The sequence below is a fragment of the Colossoma macropomum genome, unplaced genomic scaffold (genome assembly GCF_904425465.1).
Source record: "Colossoma macropomum unplaced genomic scaffold, Colossoma_macropomum, whole genome shotgun sequence".
Taxonomy (NCBI): Eukaryota; Metazoa; Chordata; class Actinopteri; order Characiformes; family Serrasalmidae; genus Colossoma; species Colossoma macropomum.
This window is the reverse complement of record NW_023494810.1, coordinates 14,564,820-14,586,657: the sequence shown is the minus strand read 5'-3', so window position 1 is coordinate 14,586,657 and position 21,838 is coordinate 14,564,820. Positions and strand designations below refer to the sequence as shown.

Below are 21,838 nucleotides of genomic sequence, written 5' to 3'. Positions count from 1 at the left end.
GTACAGTTTAGCCAGTTTAGTCATTAACATTTAGCTCCTAATTCTCTTTTTTTGGGTTTAACTTTATTCTGTTGTGCTGGTTCTGATCCCTCCTCTCGCTTTGGAGCTTCAGCATTTTATTTTAGACCAAAAAGATCCAAAAATAGAAGAATAGAGTCCAACAAACTTCACTTCCTGTGCTGATAGATCCTGCACGGACTAACAAGCTCCACTGTGGTTATGAGTAACTTACAGAACCACAGTGGAACTTAAAGCTAACATGTTAAAATGTTCATGCAATGTTGCAGGTTGCTAGTTTTCTACGCAAAGCAACTAAACACTTCTTAATTATTTTACTAGTTAGCAAGAGCAGTTACACATTAGGTACACCTCATATCTACACTCACTGTCCATTTTATCAGCTCCACTGACCATATAGGAGCACTTTGTAGTTCTACAGTTACAGACTGTAGTCCATCTGTTTCTCTGCATACTTTGTCACCCTGTTCTTCAAAGGTCAGGATGCCCACAGGACCCCCACAGAGCAGGTATTATTTGGGTAGTGGGTCATTCTCAGCACTGCAGTGACACTGACGTGGTGGTGTGTTAGTGTGTTTTGTGCTGGTGTGAGTGGATCAGACACAGCAGTGCTGCTGGAGTTTTTACACACTCACTGTCCAGAGAATGACCCACCACTCAAATAATACCTGCTCTGTGGGGGTCCTGACCACTGAAGAACAGGGTAACAAAGTATGCAGAGAAACAGACGGAGTACAGTCTGTAACTGTAGAACTACAAAGTGCTCCTGGATGGTCAGTGGAGCTGATAAAATGGACAATGAGTGTAGAAACAAGACGTTGGATTTAAAGTACTCAGTGAGTGTATATCATCTATGATTCAGTTATTTGGGTTACATTTGCATCTTTGCATTATTTTTATGTTAACAGATGGAAAACTTAATAATCTAACTACATAGATCGCGATACTGCAGGCTTGTTTCCCAGAGTTGAGTATCAAACAAGGTTCCCTCTTGACCCCTCTGAACTCTGACCTCTAGATCGGTCACTCTAGGATCGCTCTGTCTGCGGTTACGGTTGGAATTCGGCGAGACCGAGCCAGAAGACCCCTCGAAAACAGAGATCCTGCCCGTGTGCCAGTTGGTCCAGTAGATGCGCTTGTGTTTAATGTGCAGGTCCATGGCGTCGATTCGGACGTTGACGTCGCCATGGAAAGCCTGCTCATAAATCCAGTTCCCATTTTCAAGATGCAGGCTGCGGATTTCGTTATCGTCAGCCAAGTACAGAATCTGCCTCTCGTTACCTGCAACAGGAGAAGACTCTTCAGACCTGCTAACACTCAACAACCAGGAGCTCGTCTCAGCAGCTGTTAGAGGATTTGACAATGAAGCTAACTGATGCCTACAAAGCAGGAGAACACTATAAAGAGATATTAGAGTGCTTCTAGCTACCGATTTCCACTGTCAACAAACATGATCTGCACAGAAAAGCTATCAGAAGAAAACGTCACCTGGGACCTCAACATCGAAATAAACAGGCATTTTAAAAACAACCATGTTGCTACAACAAGTAGTTTAGCCGGTTTTACTTGAACTCCAATCAGTCCTTTGAATCAAACAATGCAAACCAGAATTTAGTTTAAATGGCTAAAAGTAATATTTTACATGACTTTAAACCTCAAATGTGCTTCAAATGAATTTCTGCTGTTCCATTTTCCAAGCTAATGTCGTGTAATGATGATGCTTTTGTTTTTTTTTCCTTCAGCAACAAGTCATACATTTGTATTTTACACTATTTTGGTCCGAGACTCACCGCCCGCCTTGCAGCCGTTGTTGACCCGGTTGAAGTTCCTGTGGCAGCTACACTTGTAGGACCCCTTGGTGTTGTTGCAGATGTGGGAGCACACGCCAAACTGCTTACACTCGTTCACATCTGGCAGAGAGGAACAAAACTTTCACCACCGAAAGACCTCGGGAATGTGGACAAATATGAGTAGGCAAGTGAGTGTGCGATCAAGTAAGTGAGTAAATGGGTATGTGAATGACAAAGAGTGAAGGACTGAGCGAGTGAGCAAGTGAATGAGTGAGCAACTGAGTGAGCGAATGATTGGGTGAGTAAAAGCAAAAGAATGAATGAGTGGGCGAGTGAAATAGAGAGTAATTGAGAGAGTGAGTGAGACAGTGAACGTGTGACAGTTGAGCGAGTTATTGAGTTAGTGACACCACAAGTAAATAAGCGAGTGGCCGAGTGACCGAGTGACTGAGTGAATGACTGAGTGAAGGAGTAAATAAATGAGCGAGCGAGTTAATGAGCAAATGAATGAGAGAATGATTGAATGAGTGGGCGAGTGAAATAGGGAGCAAAAAATTTGTGAGTGAATGAGGGAGTCAGGAAATGAGTGAGTGAACGACCGATTGAATGAGTGAGTGACTGATTGGGTGAGTGAGTAATCGAGTGACTGATTGAGTGAGTGAGTAATTGAGTGACTGAATCATTGAGTGAAGAACTGAATGAGTGAGTGAGTGAGTGACTGAGTGAAGAACTGTGAGTGAGTGACTGACTGAGTGAAGAACTGAGAGAGTGAGTGAACGAGTGAAGAACTGAGTGAGTGAGTGAGTGACTGCGTGAAGAACTGAGTGAGTGAGTGAATGAAGCACTGAATGAGCGAACGAGTGAGAGTGACTGACTGAGTGACTGATTGAGTGAGTGAAGAACTGAGTGAGTGAGTGAACGAGGGAGCGAGTGATGAACTGAACGAGTGAGTGAGTGAATGAGCGAACAAATGAAGAACTGAATGAGTGAGCGAATGAGTGTGATTGAGTGAGTGAGTGAGTGAAGAATTGAGAGAGGGAGTGAGTGAGTGAATGAAGAACTGAGAGAGTGAGTGAGTGAGAGTGAATGAATGAAGAACTGAGAGTGAGTGAACGAGTGAAGAACTGAATGAGTGAGTGACTGACTGACTGTGTGAAGAACTGTGAGTGAGTGAATGAAGAACTGAATGAGTGAAAGAGTGAGAGTGACTCAGTGACTGACTGAGTGAGTGAAGAACTAAGTGAGTGAATGAGGGAGCAAGGGAAGAACTGAATGAGTGAGCGAGAGAGGGAGAGACAGAGAGGGAGAGACTGAGGTAGAGACTGAGTGAGTGAGTGAGCGAGCGAGTGGAGGGTACCTAGGCAGATCTGCTGAGTCGTTCTCTGGAATCCTGGTTTGCATGAACAGAAGGAATCTGTGCCGTTTATGACACAATGAGCTTCATCTCCATCTCCGCAAATACTTCTGTTCTGATGACACTCATTCAGGTTTGAGTCTGTAGATAACACGCACATGTACACACACACGCACACGCGCGCACACGCACACGCACAGAACATCCTTTACTTGTATTATAGTACCACAAACATGCATCTCTCATTTTAATGAGACTATTAAACATCATGGTTAAAATGACAACACATGCTAAATAAATAAGAACCTGACAGTTACACTGAGTCACAAACGTTTAAGAGCTAATTAACAGAAACAAACAACGCTAGGATTTTTAAATCAGGTGTAAATCATTAAAAAAAAAGTCATCATTCACTGAATCATATGTCAGTAAATATATGTATGTATGATTTTTCTATGTTACTGATTTGTGGCTCCGTAAAATGTATATATTGATAACTTTTCACATCGATCGGGCTCTATTTTACCTACTCACATCCTGTTCACCCACCTTTCTTGCCACACTTGATCTCGTCAGAGCCATAGTCCTCGCAGTCATTGAAGTAGTTACAGCGCAGGTTGGAGCTGATACACTTGCCATTACTGCAGCTGAACTCATCTTTCCCACAGACTGGCGTGGTCTCTGTACAGAGTGAACAAACTCATTTAACATCATAAAAATGTTTGTGATACTTCAATATTCCCACATAGCATTACACTGTGACTAATGGTGGTGATTTATTAGACCAGATACTTTGAATTAATGTGCTGTTTGCTACAAGCCTCAATCTTTTGTCGGAATCAAGACTTTTCTGTTTTTCCTAACTGTGGTTTTCCATAAAAGTGTCATCATTTCTCAGTAACTTCAATTACACATCTCTTGTCCAAACTCAGCTAATGATATAAGCACTCAATAAACTCTTCTGTATTATGAGAGACCATAAAATAAAAACACACACCAAACAGGAGCTCAAATTTGGGTATATACATTTACCTAATGCATTTTTATGTACTGTGTTATACTCATTGTGATGTTTTGAGTCACAACACCACCCCCTCCCCTTACCTCTATCACAAAAGGGTCTTGTACAAAAGTTTGGGCACCCTGGGTCAAATTACCTTTTGTTTTTTTTTTTAGAAACAGTTTAGTTTAGAGACACACCTCTGTACATTTTAATACCCAATTACTGTTTATTTACTGAATTTAGCATGTTTTATATTTCATGTTTAATTTTTCCCCCAGTATGTTAAACTCAACATGTATACAAAAACTGTAGCAGAAAAAAAATGTCATATTTAAGTGTGTTTTTCCCAATTTTCTCCGTCGGCCAGCTGTGTTTTTATCTCATTTTTACTTAACATTTTGCCATGACCTGAATGGACCGTAGTTTATTCAAAATATGCCAAAACTGCAACTGCAAAAATAAGCACCGAATACTTATTCAGATCAATTCTAAATAAAAATAAATTGTTTGCCTTTTTGCTTGAACTAGACACCAGGCATCTTCTTTTTGTGTAACTGCTGGCCCATATATTGCTGTTGGGTGTCAGAATGCACAGTATGTTCCAGTGCATGCTGGGGACTGTAGTGCATCTCAGGGTGAAACGGGCTAATAAGAATAGAAAATTAAAATAATTTCACGGACCGAATAGGACTGTGTCACGGGCCTGACTTAGCATGTTTGACACATGGGGCTTGGAGGATGTTTAAACTTATTTTCAAAATGAACAAAACACATAATTATGCTCCCAAAACAGAAGGACAGCAGAATGGACGGAACTCACGGCAGTTTTCTTCGTCACTTTTGTCTCCACAGTTGTCAACACCGTCGCACTGTTTGTACTGTGGCAGGCAAATACGACCATTGGGGCATCTGAACGGCCTGGTTGGAGGACACTGGAACTTCTCTGAGAAAAACAGAGAATATATTACTGTTAGACAACAAAGAACCAATAGGAGTAAAAATGACATGTTGGCAGGAGAAACCGTCTGCTAAAAAGGACCATGTTAAAAATCTCAATGACTCTGTGGGCCAGAAAACGCCTATGAGTTTATTTCATATTTCAATCACATTCTGCTCTATCCTGAACTGGCCATTTTTATTCAAAATACGCCAAAATGTCAACAGTAAAATATAGACACTCATACTAAACCTTGAAATATTACATGAACACTAAAATGGGTCTTACTTTATTTGAATAGTGCACTATAGTCGCCTACAGATCATCTACAGATGTTCAAACTATTAACAAACTATTCGCTGAAACATAGAAAGTTGATTCTAAACGGTGCTGGGGTTGGGATTAGGGCCAGGGTGAGGGTTGGGATTAGGTTTTGTGTTGAGGTTGAGGTTAAGGTTAGGATTAGGATTAGAGCCAGGTTTAGAGTTAAAGAAAATTATGGTCAATTTAGTAGATATTTAGTTGAATATAACGTAAAAGTAAATTAACTACATACAAAGCATCTAAAGTGTACTATACAAATAAAGTATAACCTAAAGTGTCCCAAGGTCTTTTAAACCTACCTAGGTGTTTGATCTAGACACCAGACATCTTTTCTCTGCAACAAATTTGTTCATTCTTCGGGTCATTTTCTGAGTGTTAAAAGTGTTTATAGTGTTTATGTTGGTTGAACTGCAGCTGAAATGCAGCTGCTGTGTTGGGTGATGTGACCGGTGTGGTAGATTGCGGGGTAATCGCTGTCCCATAGATTGTTGTTGGGGGAACCGGGGTGGGAGCACAAATTGCGTTGCAGTGCATGTTGGGGATTGTAGTGCAGTGCATTCTGAAACAATCTAATAATAAAAGAAAATTAAAATAGTTTTGCAGGCTGAATAAGATCGTGGCCTGATCTCACCCACAGGTCTAAGGTTTGACATATGTGGTCTAAAACATAAAGGGCCCAACTGATATGGACAGTCTGTGGCTGATACTGATACCAGTTTTAAGGGGTCAAAAATTCTGCCAGTACTGGTCACTGTACTCTGATGTATCAGATTTGAACCCCTGCAATGCCACGAGCATCTGCCTGTGCAGCAGGACAGTCACACTTAGTAAGTAAAAACGTGTGGAAATAAGTTCAATATTCTAATAATATTCATGCTGTATATTGAGACATAATGAGCAATGTTAAATATACAGTGTAAAGCAAATATGTATGTGATATATTAGATGTTTCATAGTGAGAAGAATTACATTTAAGTTGCCTTTATTGGCCAAGATATCATTTTTGCATTAAAGCAGGAACAGAAGGATAGAAAAGGTGTGAAAGGATGGAGAGAGAGAGAGAGAGAGAGAGAGAGAGAGAGAGAGAGAGAGAGAGGGATTCGTACTGCACTCCTCCGGGTTCTCGTCTGAGTTGTCTCCGCAGTCGTCCTCTCCGTCACACTGCCAGGACAGTGGCTTACACAGCGTGTTGTTACACTGGAACTCATCATGAGGGCACTGTCGCCCCACTGAGACACAAAAACATCAACGTTAGTATTCACATCACACACACGCAGCCATTACGGAGCGTTAGAGCGATGTACATTAACACTGCACTCTTAGTCTGAACTGTGCCGCTGAAATCGTTTGGCCTTCCACCTACAGAGAGACACTGAGCGTCGCTGAGAGCTTCAGACACTCAGCTTCAGATTATTATATGTAAAAATATGTATTGCATTTTGTATATGTTTTTTGTTGCTGACCAAAAACATGATTCTTTCTTTTTCTTTTTTTTTCATAATGAACAGACCAATAGAAATGCTACAGTAGGAATAGAATAGCTCCAAAATCACCTGGAATAAAATAATAAAATCTATACATTAGGACACCATGAGCTAAAGCTGAGAATATTTTTACTGTGAAGTTATTTTTTTGGGAGATACAGTTGAGATATATATATATATATATATATATATATATATATACATATATATATATTATTTTGGTTTTGATAAAACCTTCTGTAGGTGTAATGTGTAGTGTCCCAATACTTTTGTCAACATAACGTCCTGTTTGGCTTGCCGTGTGTGCATGTGTGTGTGCGTGCTTTACAGCTACACACAGATCGGATTACATTTAGAGAGAGACACTAACCTCCACTGCCACAGTTCTCCTCATCACTGCCGTCCATACAGTCAGGATCAGCGTCACATCTCCAGCGGAACGGAATACAGTGACCATTCTTACACTGAAACTGGTCACCGTCACACTTCACATCACAGCCGTGCTGCAGGACAAGATCATGTCACATTAATATGTGAGATTAATTAGGAGATTAATACACGAGTAATGTTACTGAGTAACGTATCTGTCTGAGAGGACAGCGATGCTGCAGCATGTCTCATTTCTCTTTTTACTGTTCAAAGAGCGCCCTCTATGGGCCTTTGTTGCAGCCTCTGGGCGAGGACTAGAGGGAACACGTTTGTTAAGAGCTGCTTGACCAACATGGCAGGGAAGATGAAATTCAGGCACAAATTATGTATTTATATATTTTTAAAGTAACTTTTTATCGAGCTGCATTTGTAATTTGGACTGAGACGCTCTAGACAGGGTGTAGAGTGCTGATTGGGACAGAGCTGCTGTGCACGTGTGTATGTTTCACCTCATCTGACCCGTCAGCGCAGTCGTGGTCACCATCACACTTCCATCGTCCAGCAATACAGCGACCGTTAGTGCAGGCAAACTCACTCTCAGAACACTGCCTGGGAACTGAGAGGGAGGGAGGGAGAGAGGGAGGGAGAGAGAGAGAGGGAGAGAGGGAGGGAGGGAGAGAGGGAGGGAGAGAGAGAGAGAGAAAAGAAAGAGAAAGAAAGAAAGAAAGAAAGAAAGAAAGACAGAGATGCAGAGAGCAAAAGAAAGTGGAGAGAGTGAGTTAGAGAGAGAAACAAAGTGAGAAAGAGAGAAGGGAGGGAGAGAGGGAGAAAGAAAGAAAGAAAGAAAGAAAGAAAGAAAAAGAAAGAAAGAGAGAGAGAGAGAGAGAGAGAGAGAGAGAGAGAAGGAGAGTGAGGGAGAGAGACAGAAAGAGAAAGAAAGAAAGAAAGAGAGAGACAGAAAGAAAGAAAGAAAGAAAGAGAGAGATGCAGAGAGCAAAAGAAAGTGGAGAGAGTGAGTTAGAGAGAGAAACAAAGTGAGAAAGACAAAAGGGAGAGAGTGAGGGAGAGAGTGAGGGAGAGAGAGAGACAGAGAGAGAAAGAGAAAGTGGGGAGAGAGAGAAAGTGGGGAGAGAGAGAGAGGGAGAGGAAGGGAGAGAGAGGAACAAGGAGAGAAAGAGAAGGGTAGAGGGAGCAAGTGAGAGAGAAAGAGACAGAAAGAAAGAGACAGGAAAGAGAGAGATACAGAAAGAGATGGGGAAAAAGAGGGAGGGAGAGAAATGAAAAAGAGGATTAGAAGTGAGGAAAGAGATAGAATAAAAGAGAGAAAGAAAAAGGAAAGTGAAAAAGAGAAAGGGGTGGGAAATAAAGAAGGAAGAAAAGAGAAAAGAGCTGTAAATATGCTGTAAAAACTTGTAAAAATGATTACATGCTTACATGTTTACTATTAATCACAGGCAAAATTAATTAATAACAGTATAAAAAAAAATATATATGTATACAACAGAGTTCTCTACAGAGGAGCTGCAGGAGCCTAGAAGGGACAGCAGGATATCACGGCACGTCCAAAAGAGGAGGAAGAGGGTTTGGGATTGGGAACGGGGACAGGTTTGTAAAATAAATCAGCAAATAAAATAGGTGGTTAAAACGGAACTCCACTGATTTTTTAAAATTTCTGCATAATTAAGTGGTTAGAATGTAACCAGAGTCGTTCAGAGTGGTTTGGTGTGAAACGCTCCGGACTAAAGCAACTTACCGAGTCAGAATTGTTCACAGTGGTGGTCCCTCACAGAAAGTTACATAAAATAGTTATGAATACACTGCCTGATGTCTGAGACACTTTTTTATCCAAAATAATCCCCAAAGAAAACTTATTATTTCAGATTTTACACAATTTTTCCATCATCAACATTCCATATAAAACTCACAAGACATGTGTAGGTTCACTGGTGGTTTTGGATAGTAAATAAAATGTCTATATTTCTAGTCATGGTGACCCCTGGTTCCTATCACCACCACTGTAAAGACATCTGAACCATTTCACACCAAACCACTCTGAATCACTCAGTTTACACCTCACACACTGAACTATGCAGTAATTTTGAAAAATGGTTGTAATTCTCCATTAAAGCAATATTTAAGCCTTGTTAAATGGTTAAAGCTCCACTGAGCCGGACACTGAAATGGATGAGTGCAGACATCTCGGAAATGGAAACCTACCTCTGTGTCGCGTCAGTGTGCCAGTGTGAAATGAGGCATAAAAAAAGTAACATGGGGTGAGACGTGTGAATGACAACAAAAACCGAAAAGTGCAGAAAACCAAGATAAGAAGTCTTTCACAGTGTTTTATTTACACAGCAGCAGCTGCACATACAGCACTGCGCAAAAGATTTAAGCAGCTGAGAAAATGACATTCACAGAGCTGTTTATCTGAGCAGTGAGGGTTTATTTGCTTAGAAAACACTAATATTACAATAAACACAATATTAATATAAGAAGTAGTGCTTATATCTGGACTTTTAACTTCATATTGGCCTGTGGTCAGCTAGCTGTGGTCTGTTTGTGGTACTGAAGACAGTCTGAAGTTTTTAAAATCTATTCTTAAAACTCACCTTTTTATGGATGCACACTGTTGCTAATCTGCTCTTGTATTTTTATTCTTACTGTATGTTAATTTATATCATTTATTTCTTATTATATGTCCTTATGTTCTTTCATGTGCTTCTTGTTTCTCGTTTCATGTCCTTTTGTATTTTATCACACAGACATGCCAAAAGTCATGGGATAGCAGTATGTAAATTGATTATGAACTGGCATTACCTCAGGGGACAACTTGGGAATGTTCACACCTGTATAATACCAGGAATAGAAGGCATTACCACCCACAGTGGACAGTGCAGTGGCCATCCACAGGTGCTTAATGATTGTGACTGGCAGCGTCTGGCTAGAACTGGCCGTGCAAACAGACAAGCGACTCTGGTAGAAATCACATCCCCATTCAATGCAGGAGGCCCAACATGCATATCCTGCAGGTCAGTGCAGTGTGCTTCAACTTCCATGGGATATGGGAGCAGAAATCCACCATAGTGCCTCTGTTAACATCACAACACCGGACACAGTGCCTCACCTGGGCTTGTGAGGTTGCTAGAGGACTGGCAACACGTGGCCTTGTCTGATGAGTCACGGTACCAACTGTTTCGGGCTGGTGGTAGGTTTCGTGTGTGGTGCAGACCCCATGAAGCCATGAACCCCAGTTGTCAGCAAGGCATTGTCCAGGCTGGTGGTGGTTCCATACTGATGTGGGGTGTGTTCTCATGGCATGGGTTGGGTCCACTGGTCCTCCTGAACACATCATTTACAGCTGACTGCTACGTTTCACTGCTTTGTGACCATTTGCAGCTTTTCATGGACTTCATGTACCCCCACAATGATGGGATATTCCAGCAGGATATTGCACCATGCTGTCGAGCCCAATTGGAGCATTCTGGAGAGTTCTGACGAATGGTGTGTCCTGCATGTTCACCCGACATGAGCCCAATTGAGCATTCATGGGACGTGTTAGAGAGGTCCATTCACACCCAAGACGGCTTCTGTCCACTTGAGGGATTGATGCCACGTTGAGTTGCTGCAGGGGGTCCTACACAATACTAGCTCCTGTCCCATGACTATTTCGGCATGTCAGAGGATTTCACATCCATTAATGTTAATTTATGTGTGTTTGCTTGTGTGTTTATTTTAACATATAGTACTTTCCTTTGTTTTTTGTTAAGCACTTTGAGCTTTGGAAGGTGCTATATAAATAAAATGTGTTGTTATAAGTGTGTCAGTGTGTTTAACCAGTGTTGTTCCTGCCCCCTCCTTGATTAAATCCAGTACTATTAGTAGTTATATGCTATCAAGTACCTGTTTTATCTAATTTATACTTCATTATGTCTAGAGGAGAAATGTGGAACCAAACTGTGTTCTTTACACTAGAAGATTCTTGTTATTTTTACTGTATTGATGTTTATTTTTATTTATTCTAATGATACTTGTTGTGTTGCCAAGACAAATAGTTTTAACCAATGTGCATATTTGCCCGAGACCTTTGCACAGTGCTGTACACAGCAACGAGAGAACATGAGCAGCTTATTTATGGTGAAGTATGGGTTGATTATTAGCCTTGTTGAAGCTGGATTAGTTTTATCTGGGGAGGAGCTGCAATCTGAGTGATCACAGATGAGGTCTTTGATCTAAAACCAGTATGAACTTGTAATGACCGTAGTTTTTACAGTCTGCTCAGTAATAATCCTGTTTTAATTATCTTCTATAGCTGTCCGAACTCTGAGCTCCCTCAGTAATAGCAGTCCTGCTCAAACCAACAGTCATTTTTTTCTCCTTTTTTTTGCAACCTAAAGAAAGTTAAGCTTTGATATAAAATATTACTGCAATATAATATGTTTAATATAATGATAATATTATAATCCTCAGGTTTATGAAGAGTCTACTGAAATCCACAACCTATTTGCTGAAGGATGAATTATAAGAAGGAAAATTGAGTATCTTAATTTACCATAACGTTCTATAGAACCATATCCTGCAAGGGTTCTTTAGTATGACCAATAGTTCTATATAGAACCATAGACACTCAAAAAAACACTTGCATGCTTAAATAGTTCTTTGCATGGTGAAACGGTTCTTCAGACTAATGGAGAATGTATGGTATATGGTCCTATATAGAACCTTTTTGAAAACGATTTTGTACAGCACCAAAAAGGGTTCTTATCATTACAAGCTTGACATTGCAACAATAGAAGAACCCTTTTGGGTGCTATACAGAACGCTTTTCAAAAAGGCTCTATACAGAACCATCTTCAGCACATTCTCCATCAGTCTTAAGAACGATTTCACGATGCAAAGAACGCTTCAATCACGCAAAGGGTTCCTTGAGTGTTTAAGGTTCTATATAGAACCACTTTCTTTACTAACGAACCCTTGAAGAATCACCTATTTTAAGACTGTAGAACCATATACAACACATTCTCCATCAATCTGAAGGACCACTTAATCATGCAAATGGTTCTGAGTGTTCATTGTTCTATACAGAACCACTGTCTTTACTAAAGAACCCTTAAGAACCATCTTTTCTAAGAGTGTTGTCTATTTGCCCTTTAGCATGTTGTTATTGATTTGAAGTGTAGCGTCTGTCACATTATGTTGATGGAAATGTCTGCACGATTATGTTTCGATCTTGAGGTAATTTGGAGAAATTTACACAGAACTTTTATCCAGTATGATTCGTCCAATCAAATCACACACAAAATACATTACAGGACCTCCTCTGTCAAAACTAATCCAGCTCCAACAGAGCTATAGATGATAACTTGCACACTGTAAGCCAAACAGAAACATGACCAAATAGACACGACAGACATTCAATGATATTTAAATGCTTTAAAGAAAAGTTCCTGCAGTTTCAACCTGATCAACCTGCTGCACCTGCATACCGGATTCAATCAGTATGTTCTGAATGAGCAAGCTTTGCTTTCTTTTCTAAGTACAGGGAAACAACAAAACCACTGATCATGGTAATGAACCACACGCTACAGATACAGCAGATCGAGATGAGGAATGTCAACAAATGTCAACATTAGACGACACAATGTGAAATAAACACAGTAATTCTCCAGTTAAAGGGCTCTGAATAGATACAAGTCGAGGGTCTAACAGTAGTCAGTAACAGTATCAGTAGTCTAACAGGTGTTTTGATATTGGATGTTTTGTTGAGTCCTGCTGTGTTAATCTGAAGGACTAAAAGTAAACAGCTCAGCTCCAACACCCACACACACCCACAAACACACCCACAGTTCTTCTCCTCTGAAGGCACCTACCACAGTCATCTTCATCAGAGTTGTCCCCACAGTCGTTGTCATAGTCGCACTGCCAGCGTCCAGGAACACAGCGGTTGTTCTTACAGCGGAACTGATAGGGCTCACACGTCCGCTCATCTGCACACAAACAGGCTAGCTGACAATCTACTTTTTAAAAGTTTATTATTAAATATAGAAGTTCTGTAGTTCTGAGAGTGAGGAATCAAAGTGTGGAGCCACATAAATACCCTTAGAGTTTAGATAAATATTGATAGATATATTTGTATTAAAATGATCTGTTAAACTCTAACATTCTGTTCCTCACTCTCAGAACTACATAAATTACACAAAAGTTTCACTTTAGCAACAGCATTTACAGCAAAATTCATAGTAGGTACTAAATAATTCATAGTAGATACTGAATCATTCATAGCAGACCCTGAATCATTCATAGTACATATTGAATAATTCATAGTAGATACTAAGTAATTCATAATAGATACCTAATAATTAATTGTAGTAACTGAATAATGCATAATAGAGACTAAATCATTCATTGTACTGAATAATTCATAGCAGATACTGAATAATTTATAGCAGATACTGATTAATTCATTGCACAGAATATTTCATAGTAAATACTGAATTATTTAGAGCAGTTACTTAAAATGTACTGTTCAAATTCAATGTGGAAATTCTGTGGGTATACAGGACATAACTTTGAAGAAAAGTGCTCAGACAAAACTTTCACAATACGTCCTGTATTTCTATTTAACTGTTCGGTTTTGCTCAGTATTTGTTTATTTGTTTTAAATGAGTTTAGCCCTCAGACTCACCACACTCCTCTTTGGGCTCATCAGATGAGTCTCCACAGTCGTCCTCTCCGTCACACTTCCAGCGGGCGGGGATACAGCGCCCGGAGTCCTTACAGCGGAACTCGTCCACACCGCACGTCATCTGAGCTGCAGAGGGGGAGAGACGTGGTGACGGTGTTGACAGCAGCCTGTTCTAGCGTTAAGCACTCTGTTTACTGCGGAGAGCTGAAATATGGAGGAAAATCAACTTACTGCAGTTTGCGGGTTCGTCTGATCCGTCCACACAGTCGTTATCCCGGTCACACATCCACACTCGTGGGATACAGCGCTTGGTGATGGTGCACTGGAACTGGTTCGGAGCACACGTCACCTCCGCTACATGGAAACAGAGGACAAACTGCACTTTAGAGTGAAAGTTCCTGTTAGAGTTGGGCGATACATACAATGATAAAATATTTAAAATGGTTTTTAAACATATTAAAAAAAGGAAATCTCTGCTGTCATGTATGAAATGTGCCGTATCTTCTGAACAGTCCCATTTTATGCTTTATTTTTCAAATATGTTAAATTCAGTAAATAAATATGCAGATAGTGATAATAAATGTGCAGAAGTGAGTCTCTGTAGATGACGCGTTAACTTATTTTCACTTAGAACATCAACAACAACATGGGATTTGACTGGGGTGTTCAAACTTTTGCCCATGACTGTATCTGGAGGATTAACAGGGCTTGATTAACCTGTGCTGTGTTTGAGCCGAGACGCAGAGCATCTTAGTGGGGCTAAACTGCTGTAGGCAGATTTATGTAAATGCCTAAGTTTTCACGACATCACAAAGACAGTGAATTTAAAAAGAGCTGCTTCTGCAGATCAGTTTTACTTGCAGACTGTACGGACTGAATAGTGTGTTTTGAAACTTTAATATTGTTCACATAAAACATCTCTTACATCTCTTAGGTTTAAGTCAACTTTGTCAAGGAAGTAAAATGCCAGTTTACCCCCTTTATAAGCAAATCATGTTATTAATATTATGAGTTTTATGATTTATAACTATAAATATGTTTATATTTATAAATGTGCTGGTGTGTTTCATGTGCTCAGTTAGCTCACATATCCGTAATTATTAGCATATTATTTTACTATTTTTAATAGCTATCCCTTTAAGAGAGGCAGTGGAGAATGTTCTAGAGACTCACGGCAGTCTTTCTCGTCCTCTCCCTCTCCACAGTTGTCCTGGCCGTTACAGCGGAAGATGCCAGGAATGCAGCGGCTGGGGTTGGTGCACTTAAACTGACTGGGCAGACATACATGGATATCTGGAGACGAAGTGCACATTAATAATTAATAATTACACAATCGATCAATTTACAGAATTAACAATAACTATATACTTGTATCTATCTATCAATCATCTACCAGTCTATTTTAACTAATAATTAAACAATCAAATCCATTTACAGAATTAACTATTTTATCCTTCCATCCATCCATCCAAATATCAAATATTCAAACAATCAATATACTTACAGAATTGATTCTTTAACAAGCAATTAACAATTTGTATCTACTCATCTATACTTATCATTAAATAAATCTAATTACAGAATTAATAACTACATGCATAGCTTTTATTTAATCCCTCCTTAATAACTAATATTCTATCTAATCTATCTTTCTATCCATCTGTCTATCTAAGATGTGAAGCTTGTTACTTGTAACATTTAGCAGGTTACATATTCTCCACAGGGTGGCGCCAATTTGCCAAATTGTTTGAAATTTGATGATTTCTGTTTTTTTTTTGTCAGTTTATTTATTACCACAATTTTTTGCATTTTTGCCCCCCTAAAGGCATTCTACTTCTTTACAATCACAAGTGCCGTGCCTCACTATATCTTGAACAGTTTAATACTAGTTATAGCCATCTTACACAATAGTTACACTGCATGTTATGACAATCACTGTAAATACTGTATCAAGTATCTTGTTTCATGCGTAGATACCTGCATAATAGAAGCCTTGTGTACGCACAAGATAAGAGAAAAAGAGAGCGTGAGAGAGGGAGAGAGAGAGAGAGAGAGAGAGAGAGAGGGGAGAGAGAGAGAGAGAGAGATAGAGAGAGATAGAGAGAGAGAGCTGTACCGCAGTTAGCCTCGTCCGAGTTGTCCTGACAGTCGTTGTCTCCGTCGCAGATATAGGCTGGGTTTGTGCAGATACCCGTCCCGCACTGGAACTGGCCTGGCCTGCACTTAAACTCAGCTGCAGGATGAGAAAATATGTGTGCTTTAAACTCTGTTTCACAGCCGGTATGCTTCGAGATGGCTTGTATTGCTGTTTTTAAATGCTTAATGTTAAGGGAGCCATTTAACAAAGTGTATCATGCTACACTATCTGTCCAGAAGTTTGTGTAATGTCCAGCGTTTCTTGAAACGAGATGAGAGGTATTCGTAGTGAGTTTGTCCCATTTTGCCACAGTAACAGTCCACTCTTCTGGGAAGGCTTTACGGTATGTGTCCACTTCTCCTCACTGCATCCTATTCATTTCAATGGAGAGCTCTGCCGCACCGTGTGGTCAATGATGGTTTGCGCTGTGGAGAAATCTGCCTGGTCACATGGCCAAAAGTTCAGCAGATTTCAACTTTATACAAATAAATGTGGCAGCTGCACTGCACTCAGTCAATCAGGCAATGGCAGACTGGCCTTCGTCACAAACAATAAACATAACTTTCTCGCAGTGGACAGAAACGGCAGCTCTCTTTCTCTTCACTGAATCCATGACAGTTTTACATAATAATGAACATGCTGACTGTGAGGATTTGGAGGGAGGTTAAAATGATTCAAGCGTGAAGGTAAAATTTAAACCATACGAAGCTTGTTGGTTACTTTGCTAGTGAGATTGAGAGGGTTAACTCTCTAGCTTGTGTGGACGACTGCTGCTGTTTTACTACTACTGTTTTTTTAAACTACTGTTTTAATCATGTTTTTAATTTCTGTTCTCCTTTACTTTTTTAAATGACTATTTTCTCAATTGTAAAGCACTTTGAATGATAGCAGTGTAAGAAAGGTGCTATATAAATAAAGTTGCCTTGCCTTCTGTGCAACAAAAAGCATATCAGATTGTTTAGAGCCTCTGATATGTTCAGTACGGCTCCTCCATTTCCATAACGACACAGAAATGCCCACCAGCCTTTCTGAGGAAAAGTGGAAAAGTGGAGGAAAAGTGGACACGATGTTGGAACACTGCTATGAGGATCTAAGTGAGCATTAGTGAGGTCAGGTACTGATGTTGGATGGTCAGTTCTGGATCACTCCAACTCATCCTAAAGGTATTGGATGGAGCTCCATCACTCCAGAGAACACAGTCCCACTGTTTCACAGCCCAATACTTTATACCCCTCTAGCCCACACTGGGCACTGAGCATGGTGACTCAGCACATCCCTTTCGATTAGTCAATGCTTTTCTATGGAGATTATACAAAGTTACAAGGATAGCTGAATTCACTCATTAGAAGGGACATCTGACTCATTTTGGGCAGACAGTGTAGGAAATATCTGTCTTTCATAAGGAGCCCGAACAAACAGCACAGTCCTCTCGGATCATTTCCCAGAGCTGATGGACTTACGGCAGTCTGCCGGCTCATCTGACCGGTCACCACAGTCGTCCTCTGTGTCACACTTCCACCAGAACGGGATGCACTTGTCGTTCTTGCAAACAAACTGCAGGGGAAAAGAATTTGAAGAACAGCAAGAAGTGAGAATGGAAGGGGATCACAGTTCCTCTGACAGATTACATAGTTATGTCACAGTTATGTTAAGGGTTCAGAACATTCCAGTTTGTGATATTTTATAAAAACTGATAAAAGTGGCTTCAAAAACAGCCAAAGCTCTTAAATAATAAACTCATACACAGGTATAAAGCTGAAGTCAGCATCTTATTCACCAGCTTCTCATTTGAATTTTCCATTCCACGTTAAATGGGGCTGCAGTTACACTGAGGCACCTTAAAAATAGCACGTTTTTGCAAGTTGGCCAATACAAAGCCACCAACAGTTTAGCTCAATAAATGCATTAATTTACTTCAAAAATGCTTCTTAAACAGCAAATACTTTAAACTGTTGCTTTAAGTTGTTTACGAGCAGCGCAGCAGAGCAGCTGTTGAACGCGTCTCACTGGCTGAACTAACGTCGCGTCTCAAACCACACACTTCTGTACTTCACCTATTACACTTCACCTATGCACTTCTAATGGCATATGCACTATTTTTTACACACTATTTAGTGAGCTAGTATGCAGTTTGGGACAAGGCGCTAGTAATGCAGCTTTCATTTGTTATCACTACAGCAACAAATCAAATAAAATCAAATCAATACATTGAAATATATCAGTTAATATACTTTAAAGTCAGATTTAAAAAGTGTTTTAAAACATGTTTTACTGCCTTTGCTGGATCAGTTATGAATTTGTTATCTCATTACAAACTAATTTTACTGAATGAACCTGAAGTTATCAACCAAAACGGTGGCAAAATGATTGTGACGTCATCAGAATACTATCAATTAGTAATTACTGAACAACTCCACATGGTTTGAGGCGAGTGATGATTTAGACATGCAGTCAGATGCTATTTGGTGGTCTGCAGGCTTCCGTAGTAAGCTACTACCTAGGCCTTGCAACTCCAAAGCTAAAACTAAAGAGGCAAACTTCACCAAATGTGTCTTGATTGACTACATTTGAGAGAGAAAACAATGCAATTGAGATTTTTGGAAAACTACTCCTTAAAGTGAACGCACCTGGCTGGCGGTGCAGTTGGACATGCATTGCTTTCCATCAGCAGCCAGGTAGAAGTTGGTGGGACAGGCACACTTGTAGCCTCCGCCAGGGGAGAGCAGGCACAGGTTACTGCAGCCGCCGTTGTCCGTCTGGCATGGGTGGTTCGTTACTAGGGAATAAGAAAGCACATAAGTTAATATTTCACTGCAAGCAAAGAGATCTAAGCAAGTGAACATCTTAAATCTATCCAACATATCCAATATTTCACATTATGATATTGTTGGATGAGTATGATAAGCATGTTTAAACTATTTCTGCATATGTTTACTAGTTTTAAGTCATTTTATTTATTAAAAGTGTCTTACTACATCAGCAGATTATTTTATTTTAAGAAACAAAGCAGATTATTTTGCTTAATTCAAGAAACAATATTTAAAACAAGGGAAAATTATCTACCAGTGGAAAACTTTCACTAGATAAAAATGTTTAGAAATAGTTTAAATCACCTTATAACATTCTTACAACAATCCCATAATGTGGAATATTAGATGTATTAATGATTTAAGATGTTTTCACTTGTTTGATATCATTTTTTGCAGTTTTGACTAATAGATCAGGGATCCTGCCACTGAAATACACCTGAATAAATAGGTGGATGCTTCCAGACAGGTGTACTGATTGGCACAATTAAGCAGTTAACATCCTATCATGCTCTGTGATGCTATAAAAATGCATCAAAATGGCAAGAGCGAAAGATCTAAGTGCCTCTGAACTTTGAAAGAGGGTTCATTATTGGGGCAACGAAGGCAAGAGCTTCAGTCACAATGAGTGCTCAACTGTTTTTTATCAGGAACAGTGACTAAAATGACCTCTGCATTCAGATCTGCGGAAAGACATCAGTAAACAGGGCTGGACATTGAAGCGGACGTTCATGCATTAGTGCACTATGTATGAGCAGCTGTTCCTCAGGTGCGTCAATGCAGGACGTGAGCAGACTGTATCAGCAAGAACAATCCGACTACAACCACACAGAGACGGATATTAAGGTAGAGCTGCAGTGCGTAAACCCCTCATCAAAAAGACGAATGACCATCTGAGAGGTCAGTGGTGTGAAAACCATCAGCACTGGTCTACAGAGAGGTGGTCATCAAGAATGCTTGAGGGGGAATTTTACTGGTACGGTTTGGGTCCACCTTAATATTCTCTATCCTGCTGGGAGTGGTCAGTGCCTCATTCACAGGGCAGCAGTGGCCACAATGTTTTGCTGAGTATAAAATGATGTAAATCATATGCTACTGCCTTCACAGTCACCAGATATCAACCCAGCTGAACATCTACGGCAGGAAAACTCCAACTGAACGAATATCTGGAGTTACACTTCAATTAAAGGTGCAGTGTGTAATATTTAGTGGTGAGCAGATTGCAACCAACTGAATCCCTTCTTTCATCTCTCCTTTTCCAAGCGTGTAGCAGAACCTATGGTGGCCGCCGGGTTTTTTGCCATCGCCTGTCCCGATCTCGGCCTCTGTTAGAAGAGGAGCTGCTCCCTACGTAGATATGAGGGGCTCATTCTAAGCTAACCAATTCCATTTCTGCTCCCCTTAAATCTTACATACTGCACCTTTAACACAGCTTGTTGAAAAGTACAGGTGTTTTGTGGGTGCGAGTGTGTCCTCACCCTCAGGTTGTCTGTACGGGTGGTAGATGTGAATGTCCATGGGTCTGTGCAGGGTGCTGATCAGCATGGTCTTGTTGGTGCCGAGGGTCTTGTGCGCTCTATTGATGGATTTGGTCTCCCAGTCGGTCCAGTAGATGTATTCCTCAAACAGAGTCATGGCGAAAATGTGCGGGATGTCCTGATTCAGAACTGCAGGAGACGTCAAACAGACTGCGTTCATTAACGAGCAAAAACAAACAGAAGCAGAGGTGGGATAAAAATAGAAGTTACACAAAAGTTCTGCTACCCGAGTTCAGGATGATTTTTCATGTATAACATCAGACTCAGGTAGCAGATTTCTTTTTATGTAAAGGGATATGCCTACATGAATTTTGCATACTCTCACATTTTCTCTCTCAACCCATTTAATCACAAATTTTTCCTATATCCAGATTATGTGTCACTGGTAACTCTTGGAAATAATCAATTGTTTTTTTTTTATTTTCATGGAAAAGTATATGATAAAGTTTGCTTTATTTTCGGTTACAATTGTGAGCAGTGGGATAATGTGTTGTATACTGAATTAACATACTTCAAAGCAGTCAAATCAAAATCAAAATTGTATATCCCAGCCCAGTTATTAAGCTCTGTTCGGTCAGGATTAGATTTCCATGGCGAGGTGGGTAATGTGAGTTTACTGCAGGTCTGTAATGTTTATGAGCGATTCACACAGGAGAAGATACCTGGGTATTAATGACAGAGATGGAAACAGCTACTCGATTTACATGCTGCCCTCCAGAAACGAGCAGAAACACATTTAATTTGGCTACTATCCCATTTACCCAGACCATCTGTCGTGCTGTCTGAAGTGAAAGCAATGTATCATTAGCATTACATTAGCATTATCATTAGCTTGGGAATTCACAGCCAACGGTCAACATCTCAGCATAAAAGCAAACTTCTTTCAGTAATTTTTATGTTTTAACATTCTGAGTGGGACATCTGAGGAGGACAAAACACATCGGCTTGATTTTAGCCAGAGAGCACAAGCAAATACTTAAGAAGTTGCTTTTCCACAGAAAATGTTTTAAAGTTTTTAATGACATTTTGATTCACGCTGGATTAATATAATCTGTGTTTATTTCTACAGCTTGTTTTATAGAAGATAAAAGGCATCAGCATCTTTACTGAAGTGGGAGCGCAGTCAGTAAAAAACACTGACATGGCGCATTAGGGCAGGACTAAAAATCAGTAAAGATTACATGACCCACCTCCTCATGTCATCTAAATAGGGCTTTTCGCAGTGGAACTTTCATGCAACTTTAGTTGCTTAAAACCTACATGGAACATTTGAGTTACGTATAATGTAAAGTGTCCTGCAACTCATATGAAACTCAGCTGCAACAGTTTCATGAAACAGCCAATCAAAACACATCATGTGATCATGTCAAACAACATACCTATACCATTAATTAT

The 21,838-nt window shown here is 40.1% G+C and overlaps 1 protein-coding gene across 1 annotated transcript in view; it reads right to left on the bottom strand.

Annotated features, from left to right (window-relative positions):
* Positions 1 to 21,838, bottom strand: part of lrp1aa (low density lipoprotein receptor-related protein 1Aa) — a 258,152-nt gene that overhangs the window by 16,627 nt on the left and 219,687 nt on the right. Inside the window, 16 exon segments of the mRNA XM_036560017.1 lie at positions 1,031 to 1,299; positions 1,809 to 1,928; positions 3,166 to 3,303; positions 3,712 to 3,843; positions 4,986 to 5,108; positions 6,533 to 6,655; positions 7,281 to 7,413; positions 7,789 to 7,895; positions 13,147 to 13,263; positions 13,962 to 14,087; positions 14,193 to 14,315; positions 15,135 to 15,254; positions 16,078 to 16,194; positions 17,559 to 17,652; positions 18,726 to 18,874; positions 20,384 to 20,572. Of these exon segments, the coding sequence (XP_036415910.1) occupies positions 1,031 to 1,299; positions 1,809 to 1,928; positions 3,166 to 3,303; positions 3,712 to 3,843; positions 4,986 to 5,108; positions 6,533 to 6,655; positions 7,281 to 7,413; positions 7,789 to 7,895; positions 13,147 to 13,263; positions 13,962 to 14,087; positions 14,193 to 14,315; positions 15,135 to 15,254; positions 16,078 to 16,194; positions 17,559 to 17,652; positions 18,726 to 18,874; positions 20,384 to 20,572 (2,180 nt within the window).